Source organism: Balaenoptera musculus, chromosome 6 (assembly GCF_009873245.2).
Source record: "Balaenoptera musculus isolate JJ_BM4_2016_0621 chromosome 6, mBalMus1.pri.v3, whole genome shotgun sequence".
NCBI lineage: Eukaryota > Metazoa > Chordata > Mammalia > Artiodactyla > Balaenopteridae > Balaenoptera > Balaenoptera musculus.
Window position 1 is genome coordinate 23,907,503 of NC_045790.1, and position 12,697 is coordinate 23,920,199.

The 12,697-nt window shown below is 40.7% G+C and overlaps 1 protein-coding gene across 1 annotated transcript in view; it reads right to left on the minus strand.

Moving 5' to 3' along the window:
- LPL (lipoprotein lipase) overlaps positions 1 to 9,179 on the minus strand; it is a 29,966-nt gene extending 20,787 nt beyond the window's left edge. The window contains exons 1-2 of the mRNA XM_036855941.1: positions 8,885 to 9,179; positions 2,085 to 2,254 (exon numbers count right to left, since the gene is read on the minus strand). Coding sequence (XP_036711836.1) covers positions 2,085 to 2,254; positions 8,885 to 8,972 — 258 coding nt within the window. The 5' untranslated portion in view covers positions 8,973 to 9,179. The remainder of the gene's footprint in view (positions 1 to 2,084; positions 2,255 to 8,884) is intronic.
- Between the last annotated feature and the right edge of the window lie 3,518 nt (positions 9,180 to 12,697).

Below are 12,697 nucleotides of genomic sequence, written 5' to 3' on the forward strand. Positions count from 1 at the left end.
ATGAGAACCCTGGACTTAAACACAAGCAGGTGGCCAAGCTCCAGGACAGCTGCGTCTGACTGCCTTCTGGGATGTGTCCTGTGCACACTGCATGCTAAGCATTCTTTCAGGTTCGTCAAAGCTGCAGAACAAACCTCCTCACTTCCCCTAGTCCTACGCCCTTGAGTCGCTGAGCTGCTTACCTCAGATAAGGCAGGAAAATCTCATTTACTCTCAGCACCTATTTCAAGTTTTTCTGTGCTTTCAGTGTTTCTAAATTAGGTAATCTGCCAAAGGGCAAGGAACCCAACTTACTCCTACAGTGACTGATACTTTTAGTAACTGCCTAACAACCAATCTAATTCTTTCTTTTTTTAATTTAACATAAGACACTGCTATAAGTAACCCCAACAAAGGGGTGCAAAACAAGGACCCACCGTCCTCAATTCTGAAAAGGTATTATTTCCTAATTTTTTCTTCTGTGCTTCCTTAAATCAGTACCAATTTTTAAAAGCTTTGATTCTCAGGCATACAGCTGAACTTGAAGCTCTCCTTGCCACCTGCGCCAGGTGGTCCCACTGAACCAGCCAGGGAGTTGACTGAAATGGCAGAGATCGGTTATCCAGCACGGCTGGATGAGTTATTGCACAGACCGACCAGCTCTGTACGATGAAACTCAGTCTCACAGCCAGTGGCCCAGACTCTGAGCCCAGGCACTCAAAAAAGTCAGGACATATGATGTGAAGAATATAAATGGGCTTATTGGGCAGTAGGGCTAATGATAGAAATTGGTGCTATCTACTTATACTAGGTGAGTCATGTCATCTTAATGTGAGAAGGAAATGTTTTTCAAAAATTCTTAAATTATAAAATTCTCTCAGGGATAAGATTGAGATGCCTGAGATATTCAATTTATTTCTGTCATATAAATGTTTATTAAGCTTAAACATTTTTGAAAAGTATTAACAGCCAAGACTACGTACAACTAAAATGTCTCTAAAATCACCAAAGATTATGTTTTCCTATTTAAACCTCTTAAAATATACAAAGATCTATGTTAGGAATTTGAATATGTAATTTTATCATAAGATATGTAATTTACTGTGTTAACTCTAGTAAATAGATGTATTTTATTAAAATAAACATCCCTGTGAATTCTGTTACTAGTTGCCTTCATCTCTATAAAAGTTATAGCAATTGTCCTACAACGTCAATAACAAAGGCACTTAAGTTATGTAGGAAAAGAAATCAGGACTGGAAGTATCAATCATTAGCTAATTCATCTCATTAGAATTTAGTGTCTATTATCTTACTCACAAGCTCTGACATAATGGAAAGATAATATCTCTTTAACCATCAATTTTATATAAGTCCTTTTTAATAAACAGTAAAATCTGCTCACTAAGGATTGAAAATATTGAAAACAAGCTAAAGTAGTTAAGTAAGAACTATGCCATATAAAGTGACTAATTAGCATATTTATTCATATTCTTATCATGTCGCTGACAGTTCCCTGGTTAGCCCTCTTTCCTCTCAAGTAAAGCTCCCAAAAGTTTACAATTGGAGAACGTTGAAAGTGGAGGGACATCTAGTCTAATCGCATTGTTTTACAGATCAGTAAACTGAGGCCCAGGGATGAGACGTATCTGGATCCACATCACAGAGCTGGAGAATGGCACAGCAGAACCAGAAACAGCACCTTCTCCCTCCACTCCAGCCCTCTCCCCCCTCTTACAGGTTATCTTCCTTAGGAAAGGACTTTGGCGATGTGCTGGATGAATCAGGATCATGCCAGTTTTCCATTGTCTCCTCTAAATGGTAACCTATATTCTTCTCTGTACTTGAACAAAGGCCCAGGAGAATGGCTGGTTCGAGGTCACAGTTAGGTACCGTGCTAAAATGAAGGCTGGCACTGTCCAGAGGAAGTACCCATGAACCTTTGGCTTTAGATTCCTCAATCCCCACCCCGAGCCAGAATTGTCTTTATTCAAGTTTAAAGCAAAGCCATCACTGGGTTCCCATCACTGGGCTCCCAACAACTGGGGCAAGCCAATCAGAATGCTTGGTTCATGCCACTCAGCTCCTTCCTAAGGAGCCTTTCTTACCGTCCAGCCGTGGAGCACCATAAAGGTTTTGCTGCTGTGGTTAAAGTGACAGTTAGCCACAGATTCTGTCACTCCAGGAATGAGGTGGCAAGTGTCCTCAGCGGTGTCTTCGGGGGTCCTGAGAGCAAATTTACTTTCGATGTCTATAAAATCTTTTCCTCCTGTAATTCCTGAAAAGGAAAAATTGGATAGGAGGTTAATTAGAGGCTTGTTTTACTTGCTGGACTGATATGTTTTAGATTCACAAGCAAACACCACCAATGTTATTTTTGTTTCTAAAGTTAAAAAAAAAACCAAAAAACTGAATGTATCCTCCAGTGGTGCTCAAAGTTGACAGAGACAGCCTTAAAATAACTGAGTTAAGTAATATTGACCTCTTCTGTGTCTTCTATCCTTTTCTTCAGCTCTTTTTCAGTCAAGGGGCATGTGTGTGTGTGTGTGGTGTATACAGTTTCAAGTAAGAGAACTGCTATTTGGGAATTCCTTAATTAATCTTCTCTCAAAATATGAATTTAAGTGGGTTAGCCGAGGTTATGCTGCCAATAGTGGAAGAGAGAGTAGGGACCAGAACCCAGGTCTCTTGGTTGTAGTTCTTCTAGAGAACACTGGCTCAGGGCACTTGTGTTATATAGTTCCACTTACTTCATATATGATTTCACCCTCTTTAAATCTCTGATTACATCAAGAGATTCTCTTCCTGCAAAATCTGATACAATAAGGCTTATTTGAAGGAAGGTTGTTTCCTTTTCACTAGCATTATTGTTTTAAATTTTAGCAAGAAGAAAAGTTGGAAGCATGGGGAAGTTTTTGTATGGAATGATTCCCACCAGCATGGCAAGATACATCACTTTAAAATGTTTTTAAAAATCCTTTAGCGGGTTGTTCAGAAATATCTGTGCTATGTGTGAGTTATGGTTAATTCTTCCCACCAGTATTTATTTTCTCAATTTTGTCTTTACAGTCTTCCACACAAAGTCCATGCTTAAAGTACTATAGCAAAGATGGTTTTGGAAAGAATCCACTGTGGTTCTTCATAGTTAATCCCAAAGTGAGTCAGGAGAGAAAGAGAACTTTGGCCTATTTTTTGACTCTCTGGACAATACTTCTAAATGTTGATAAATCTTCGCAGGGTATTTGTAGGTAGTACATATAATATCACAGTGAACACTTTAAGTAAATTGTATTGCAAATAAAATCAAACTCTTTTATAAAGCAAGCACACCAAAGGGAAGTTATATTAGGAAGTTATCTAATTTCTGGTCAAGTAAAAAAGAAGTCAAAAAACCTATCCATTCACTACAAGAAGGTACTAACTTACAGATTTTAGATTTGGCTATTTAAAACTTTCAAAAGATAAATAACTGGGGCTTCCCTGGCGGCATAGTGGTTGAGAATCTGCCTGCCAATGCAGGGGACACGGGTTCGAGCCCTGGTCTGGGAAGATCCCACATGCCGCGGAGCGGCTGGGCCCGTGAGCCACAACTACTGAGCCTGCGCGTCTGGAGCCTGTGCCCTGCAACAAGAGAGGCCGCGACAGTGAGAGGCCCGCGCACCGCGATGAAGAGTGGCCCCCACTTGCCGCAACTAGAGAAAGCCCTCGCACAGACACGAAGACCCAACACAGCCATAAAATAAAATAAATTAAAACAAAACAACAACAACTATTTACTCTTTTAAAAAAAAAGATAAATAAGGTTGCTAGAAATACTTCTAATTTCTTAATCTAAACCTTCTTTCTTTTCACAAAAGTTGAAAATCCATAATTTCAAATAATATTGCAAAATTCAGACCAAAAATTAAAATCAGAATGATATAGTACAGTGAAAGTACAGGCATTTGAATCAAGGTTATCATATAATTTTTTGGGGACTGACCAGCATTCTCCTTTTTAATTATTTCCCAAAATTCCTTAAACAATATTGTGGTTGCTTGCAAGTGATTCATTACATGCAACAAGTTGATCCCTCTCTCTCTCTCTCTCTCTCACACACACACACACACACACACACACACACATACCCCTAGCACCTAAACATTCTAAGAAGATTTATTCAAATAAAAGACTGTGATAGACTATTGATATTTAAGGCATTTTTTTCATTTCCATATAGTAAAATTTCACTTGAAATCCATTCATCAATCAAGAATATTCTCTGCCTCTCAACTCATTTGAAGATGTGGGTCTTCCTTTTCCTTCCTAACCAGAAAGCACTCTGGTGGCCTAATTATTTATCTGATGGTCAAAAAAAATTACAGATTTTTAATCTGATTCCACTTTCAGATTCTGCCCAAGAAGTTCTTTTACTGTTAGAAAGTGCTTTAGAAAATTGAAAACTAAATTAACTTTACCCTCTATATATTTGCTCTATATCAAATAACTCATGTTTCCTCTCATAACAGTCTTATTTTAACATGTTCGATTAGCAAGATTTTTAAAGCAGAAATACTCTGAACAATCCGGCAGACAGATGTTGCCCACCACCTATTTGCCAAACTGATATTTAAGATTATTGCCTTGCATAACTCCAGAGGATACCAGTCACTTTTATTCTATTTTTTCCTAGAATTGTGCAACATGGTGGCTCTCGTGTTGCTGGTGGTTTTGAAATGACTAAGAATATTCTTTGAAATTATTAAGGCAGGATTTGTATATTTCTATAAAAAAGAAAAGTCTATTCAATCTATAGATCTTGTATCAGTTTATCTGTACGGCTCATTGAGAGTTCCAGTTTCCCACAACCAACCTTTTCTGTTGGGCACATCGCTTGTAAAGAAAAATGATAGGAAATTCATACATTCTCAAGCAAATTTGTATTTGGAAACTTTTGTTTCACTTTTCATGGAATTTTTTTTTTTCATTTTAAGTTACAGAAAACATAATGAAGCCTTTGACAAGAAAATAATACCACTCTATATGCCACGTGATGTTTTCAATTCTATGTTTGTTCTTTATCTGAAATCATAAATGTTACTGGTGTTTAGTCAGTCTTTCCCTCTCTTTGGCGTCCTGACAGGTATTTCCACACTACTGGTGTTTCCAACCCCTCAAGGATGTCTTGGCATTCTAAAAATGAGTGTGCTTTCCAAACTTAGGCCAGGAAGAGTTAGGGAGAAGGATGGACCCTGATTTACGAGTCATCAATTCATTATGGGTCATTATGAGTATGTTTAGTTGACCTAATATATACACTGGGATTGCTTCTGGCTGGCAGATGAACTGATTTGACTCAACTGTTGCTAAAAAAATTATTGTTTTTCATACATGGAAATGATATTAGTGACTCTGCCCTTAGCCCTTTAAGGGGAGAAGGACCTTTCACCAGATCCCCTTAGAAATTAAAGCCGCCTTAGAACAGTGTGTGTCAGGGGGGAGGTGCATAAGGTTTAATCCTTTATAAGGGCCCCTATTCTGAATTTGGCTTATCATATCAGTAACATCACACCATCAGACCTGTTCTTATCAAACACTAAGGGGAGAGAACTTGGGGCACCAGGAAAGTTACAAGTTAATGCATTTCTTGACTATATAATCTTTATCCCTAAATTCCTAAATAGATAGCTAAAAATCTATGTGTATAAACAAAGACAAGGAGTTATCTTAATATGGATAATAACTCACAGGAATGAAGTTAGGCTGAGAAGTCAAAGCACTTTAAAGGCACATTTATAGAGGGTACATTATAGGAGGAACACTGAGCATCCCAGGAAAGAGACTCTAAAGGCAGTTCACAGTTATCAGATAAATAAGATTAACATTTATATGAAGACATGAGATACAAGAGCTCAATCATAATGCAATTCCCTTAGAAGTTTCTACTTCCTTTCTCTCTTTTTCTTTCCTCTCTCTCTCTCACACACAAACACACACCCCTAAAGAACTTCATCAGTAATTCACCTCCTCTCTGAGGCTGATGGTCACAGTTATTGGCTCAGCTTCTGTAGAATGCCAAAAAACAAGTGAAAAAAAAAAACAATAGGCGGGGCGTGGGTGGGGGGAATCAGTGCTGTTATCTGACTGAATTAATTGAGGTTTCCAGATATTCCAATGTAAACAATATGCTTGACTTACCTAACAAGCCGATTTACTTTTCATTTTTATAGAAAAAGTGTTTGCTAAAATAGTGGCCGTAAAATGCGCAGCCCAATTTCTCTTCCCAGAATAAAGCAAAAAAGGAGGACTGAGCTAAAAATACACTGCCTGAAAGAAAGTGAAAATTTCCCATTGTCAGTCTTCCCCAGTGCCTGACTCCCACCTTTCCACACAGCTATTAATCAATCACTCTCTTGCTGAGCTCTGCTCCCTTTGCAGGTGGTACCTGCTACTTTGCTGTCATCACCCAACATGTTTAACTCAGATGTTAGCCTAGAAATTCACTATGGCCAGTCAAATAGAGCTGCAGCTACTGAGCTCTTCAATTTCCTAATGGGGCCACGCAGAGACTGTGGTGCCTCCAAGAGCAAAGAGCTGAGGGCAGTGCCTGTATCCTCATATTTTTCCTAGAAATCGAGAATGAATAAGTAAAGTCAGAGCCCAGAGAGGGTGCTGCTTGCCATTCCCTCACACTGGTACCTTTCTACTCTGAATTTCTTACATTCCTAACTAAATTCATTTGGAGGATAAAGGGGGCAGAAATTTGCTGTGTTGGGAGAGGCACAATATAAAGGGGGGGGGGAGTGGGGCAGTAGAGTGAGAGTGGGAGGGAAGGATGAGAAGGATTAATTTCAAGTCCACTTCAAAATGATTCCTCCCTTACAAAGCATTTACAGCCATGAAAAGCATGTGTTGATTAAAATCCAATTTAATTCATTAATCACTTGTATCCATTTACATCAAAGAGTAAAGAATTAGAGGGGTCTAAGAGAACTTTTTTTAGAATTTTTTCTTTGCGTATAATTGCTTTACACTGTTGTGTTAGTCTCTGCTGTACAGCAAAGACAATCAGTTATATATATACATATATCCCCCTTTTTTAGATTTCTCTTCCATCTAGGTCACCACAGAGCATTGAGCAGACTTCCTTGTGCTATACAGTAGGTTCTCATCGGTTATCTATTTTATACATAGTAGTGTATATATGTCAATCCCAATCTCCCAATTCATCCCATCCCCCCTTCCCCCCTTGGTATCCATAAGTTTGCTCTCTACATCTGGAGGGGTCTAAGAGAATTTTGAGTCTGGTCCAAACTCCTCATTTTAGAGTTGAGGAAGCAAAACCCAGAGAGATGACCACTGACTAGCCCAGGAATTTAGGGTCCTGAATCTCTCAGGGAGTCTAGAAAAAACTCAATTTGTGGATGACACTTATTTGTGTGTGTTTTCTAGTCTAAGTAACATTACTGTGTGGTGTACTTTCTGAAATAAGAATTTGGAGTTTGTTCCAACCATTTTCTTGGACCGTGTAAAACACTATCCAGCGGCACATGCTACTTCATGTTTAAGACTTTCTAATTGAACCTCCATTGTTCCCAAACTGATCTGACATTAAAGATACTTTTCTTATCAGCTTTGATGGAATCTACTTTCTTTTTTTAATCTATCAAAAATGTTATTTCACAACTTAGTGCTGAAATAAAACAAGCCTTTAGCAGCAACCAAAGTCAGAGACAAACTAGACTATTACTTGAACCACTGCAGACTGCACCCCCTGAAAGCACAACCAAAGGACACCGCCCTAACTGCAAGTCCACCAAGGAAGAGAAAAGAAAATGTTGCCTCCTTTCATGACTTGCTTCAGTTGCCTTTTCAGTTGCTGCTGTGTGTTAACTGAACCAAGGTTCAAGTTACACAGGCTGCCTCTACTGTGGCAGGTCTCGGGCTGGGAACTCATCTTCCCCGCAATAAAGAAATGCACATCCGGCCTCGATGCCTCAACCCTGGTGAGAGAGGTAACTGGGGTTCAGCCAGTGGCCTCCCGGCGGCGCCCAAGAAACCCCAAGTGCTCGCCACCGCACCGCGGGGCAGGGCGCCCGGAGCCGAGCTCAGCTCGCAGGACAGTAAGGGTAGCCAAGTGCAAACCTGGCAACCCCCAAGTCAGCAGCCACAGACTGCTGGTCGGTCTGCCACGTTTTTCAGGAGGGTCAACTCTTCGCTAGGTTTGCTGGCCGCTAAAAAAAGCCGAGCGTACAAGAGTCGAAGCTAAACAGCTTCCCCGGAGCCCCAACCCTTGCAGGACGCTGCGTCCCCGGGACTCCGCGTCCCGCGTTCTCTTCTCCCACCTCCACGTGCAGAGCAAGAATGTCCTGTACTCCTAAGTGACGGTCAACCCCCCCGCCCCACCCCCGGCCACGGGCCAGCTTCTCCAGAAGGGGCCACTTTCTAACCGCGCTCTCAATGACGGGGACTGAGCCGCGGCCAAGGCCAAGCCAGGGTCACCCTGGCTCCCTTGCCTTTCATTCCAGGGCCCCGCCGAGCGAAAAGGTTGCTGCGGGTCACCGCCATCTGAGCCCTTCCTCCTGCCCCCCTGGTCCCGCCCCTCACACGCTCCCCCCCGCTCCCTTCCCTGCTGAGCCCAGGCGGTCGGGAACTCAGCCTCAGCCAGAGTGGAGGGGACAGCGCGGGAACGCGGGAAAGAGAGAAAGGAGAAGTGGGAGCTGCCCCAGAGAGACCGGAGGAAAAATTCCCTCCGTGGCCCTTCCAGATCCCACCCCGGCGACCCTTTTTGGGGCAAGCGCTCGGGCTAGGAGAGTCCCCGGCACACATCGCAACCGCTTCCTACTTCCTCCTTCCCATCTTCACAACGTGCGCAAGTGGCCGCTGAGCAGATTCCGCAAGTGGAGGGGAGTCTGCGCGCAAAACTTACTGTCGGCGGTGGCCACCCCTCCGCGGGAGACGGTCAGACTCTGAAGCCACACGCTCAGAGCCACCAGAAGCAGGGCTTTGCTCTCCATCTCGGGGCGCGTCCCTCTGTGCGAGTTACAGGGCACCCGGCTGGAGCAGGGACAGACGGATGGACCGGCTGAGCCTGAGGCGGGAGCAGGCTGGAGCAGCGGTCTGGCGCAGGGCAAGTCGCCCTTTAAAGAGGAGGCAGGGCAGCTAGAAGTGGCAGGTTTCCTTGGAGGAGGAGGAGGAGGAGGAGGAGAAATTGAGTCTGACACTGTTTCCACTCCACGGCTGCTTATGTGATTGGAAATATGCAAATAAACCTCATCACCTATTGGCTATAAAATCATAAGTTGGGGGGAGGGTCCTAAATTCACTTCCAAATATTTGAGCAAGTTGTAATGAGGATCAACCCTGCCAGCAAGAAAAGGGGGAAAGGGCAGAAAGGAAATTTTAATTTCTCTATGAGGCCTATTTGCTTTTCCTAAGGCGTCTGGCTCTTCTGGGTCCCCGGCACAAGCACCAAACACAGGTTTATGTGAAATACTCTGGAATCACCAGTTTTCCAAGGAAAGGAAGTTAAGTTGTTAAACTACATTTGGTCAATACTGAAACCCACTCCTCTTTTGATGGATCCCGTTTGTAACTTGCAGTGGTTTTTTGTTTGTTTGTTTTGTTTTTTGTTTATTCCCCCCCCCCCCAAATTCTCCTGGACAATGTCAATGTAAGGACCCATGAACACACGTTGTTCCGCAGCTTGAACTTGCACAATCTGGTATTTTAACATTGGCAAAATGGCAAGTGGTTGTGGAAAGTCCTCTTGCTCTAACTAGTTTCTAATTTTTGCCTCATGAAAATTATACCCAGTCCTCAAACTCATCAAGGAATGCAAAGATTACATTTTATCCTCAGAGGCAGAATATTGAGGCCAAATAGTCTAAAACTGTATTGTTATGCTAAGTGAAAGAAGCCAGTCACAAAAGACACACATCCTATGATTCCGTTCATTTAAAATATCCACAAGTAGGCAAATCTTAAAGTAGATTAGTGGTTGCCTAGTGCTGGGGAATAAGGGAGGGAGGAAAATGGAGATTTTTTGGGGGGGATGGTGATGAAAATGTTCTAAAATTACATTATGGTGATGGTTGTACAACTGGGTAGATAAATGAAAAAAATTAACTTGTACACTTTAAATGGGCAAACTTTATGGTATGTAAATTATATCTTAATAAAGCTATTAAAAAGATGTATTGAGGTATGCAAGTAAAATAATAAGAATAATAAAATCACTTTGGATATTGCATTTTTTGTCCAAAATGCTGAGAATACTTTCAAATATCTTTTTAAATGTAAAGAATTTGAATTAGCCAGGAGGGATAATTAACTCTATACTCTCCACTTTACATCTGAGTAATGGGCTCATAAACCAAAACCTCCAATTCACTGTCTATATTGGATTATTTCTCTGAATACCTTCAATGCTTCCTTCTACTCATCCTTCCTTCCTTCCCTCTCTCTCTGCCTCTCCTCTCTCACAGACACACACACAATCTACATTTGTATGTTAGAAAGATGAAAGGCCATACAATTTAAACTAGGCTCATATTTTCAGTTTTTCTCAAAAACAAAATACCTGATATTGCCCAAATAATTCAGTTTGTTATTCTACAGAATAGAGTTCTATCTTTAAGCTACTGTGTTAAATGTCACAGCACAATTTGTCTTGTATTGCAATTATTAAACAATACATCGTGCACATGCAGTCTATACTACAATACATGTAAAGGAATGTTGAAATGTTCCAAGAATTAAACCCTCAGAAGAGCTTCAGAAGTAGCAGAACAGACCAAGCAGCACATGAATAATTATGATGTGGCAGTCCTCCAAAAATTCTATAGTAAATTCTAATTTTAAAACATGACACAAGATGAGTACATTTGCATTGCCTGTGCTCAAGGTATAAATAACATATAAACAAAAGTGCAAAAATGTCTACTACCTTATATAGAATACACAAGCAGTCTATTTTCACACATAAATATCTTTTGTTAAGACAACCAAACCAATCTGCACTGCTATGCCTTTCAGAGAACTGCAAGAAGATTTTACGTAATTGCTAAAGGGAAGTGTGATGCTTATAATATATGTTTAAAATGATTTTCCGGGTTAACAGATACAAAATCAGAGCAGTCAAGAGTTACAGTAATTTTTTTTTTAATATGAAACAGATTTTGGAGTGGTCTGTACTGTTACACTGCATATCCATCAGAGTTGCAGAGATTTCCAGGAAGAATTCACTCATAGCAGCTCAGCGTGGTAGAAAAGCAGACAGATTGGCTCCAATCCCGGGGAAAAGCAGTGAGCAGCTGGGAGTGGCGGCAAGGCACTCTCTTGATTGGCTGCTCTCAGAGCATCAGGTGCCTGCGTTCTCTTGCAGAGGCTCACATGATCTCCAAGTACAGACTTGCATGTGCGTTAGAGAAGTTCCTTGCCCAAACTTCAGCAAGGTTATTTATCACCGATAGTGTGAGCCTTGACTTTTTCCATGATTGACATTTCCCTTGTAACAGACTTAAAAAGCTTCAGGTTAAAAGATACTAAGCTTTGTATAAACGTTTAACAAACAAGTACTCTTATTTGCTCCTGTTATAAGCTTAAAACTGTAAGTAAAAAGTTAAATGGGCATACCTGAAGAAACGACCAGAAACTCCAGAACTCCACATGTCAGAAAGTTTCTTTCTTTCTTTCTTCCTTCCTTCCTTCCTTCCTTTCTTCCTTTCTTTCTTGTCTATCTTCTGTCATTTAAATTGAGGGCCTGCTATTTGCACATGCTGGGCACTTTTCATCTCTTTTTGCATTTAATCATTTCAAAACTTAATGATATTCCCACTGTACAGATGAGGGAATATGAAACTCAAGGAAGATTAAACAACGGTAACCACAAATCATGAAGTATGGTTTGGTTTTTTTTTTGGAGATCCAAAGGAAGAACAAAAAATGTATTTGATGTGTGATATTTTAATGTTGCTGTAATTGCAAACCAGAAAAGGCTGGGAAGCAGATATTTTTTCTACATGCATAGTTAAGTGCAGATTTTATTTTGTGGCTGGTTTGCTCAATAAGTCTGATGAAATGTCTAAGTGGGCTCTAAAAGAGCATCAGTACTGAAGTGAATATGGTCTCTATCGCAAAAATTATACTTAATGTAGAAAAAAGCATGGCTAATACAAATAAAATTTATAAATACAAAATCATAATTATAAAAAATTTAAATCTATTGACCTTAATAAAAGCAAAACCAAAATGTTTACTAAATATTGCCATAAAAGTCTTTTCTGCTGCTACCCACCTATATCCCAGCATTAAAAGGGAGGGAGGAGCCCAATCTGTATCTGAACAGAGATGATATGACAGTGAGGGTGAGGATGAGGTTGAGGTTGTAGCTCTGGAATCTGGGGACTGAGGCAGTTGATAAGTGGAGATGTTGGTCTTGCAGACCTCTTCTTTTACTCATTACCCAGCAAAGCTATGTTGAAGAAATTCCAAGTAGCAGTTCAAGGGAAGATTAAACTCAGACAGAATATAGTTCTCCACTGGTAAAGTTGGGTGTTATGTTCTAAAAAAGTTAAAGTACAAATAAATATTATATTTTGCCAATTTGCTACTGTCTCCTTCCTCCACCAGGTTTAAGTAAAGGGAGCAGGTTACTTTCTTTGCTTTGGCGGCAAAGAAATTGTGGGGTGTGGGGAGAACTGCTTCAGATGACAAAAGTATGGTGTTAAATAAGCCAGAT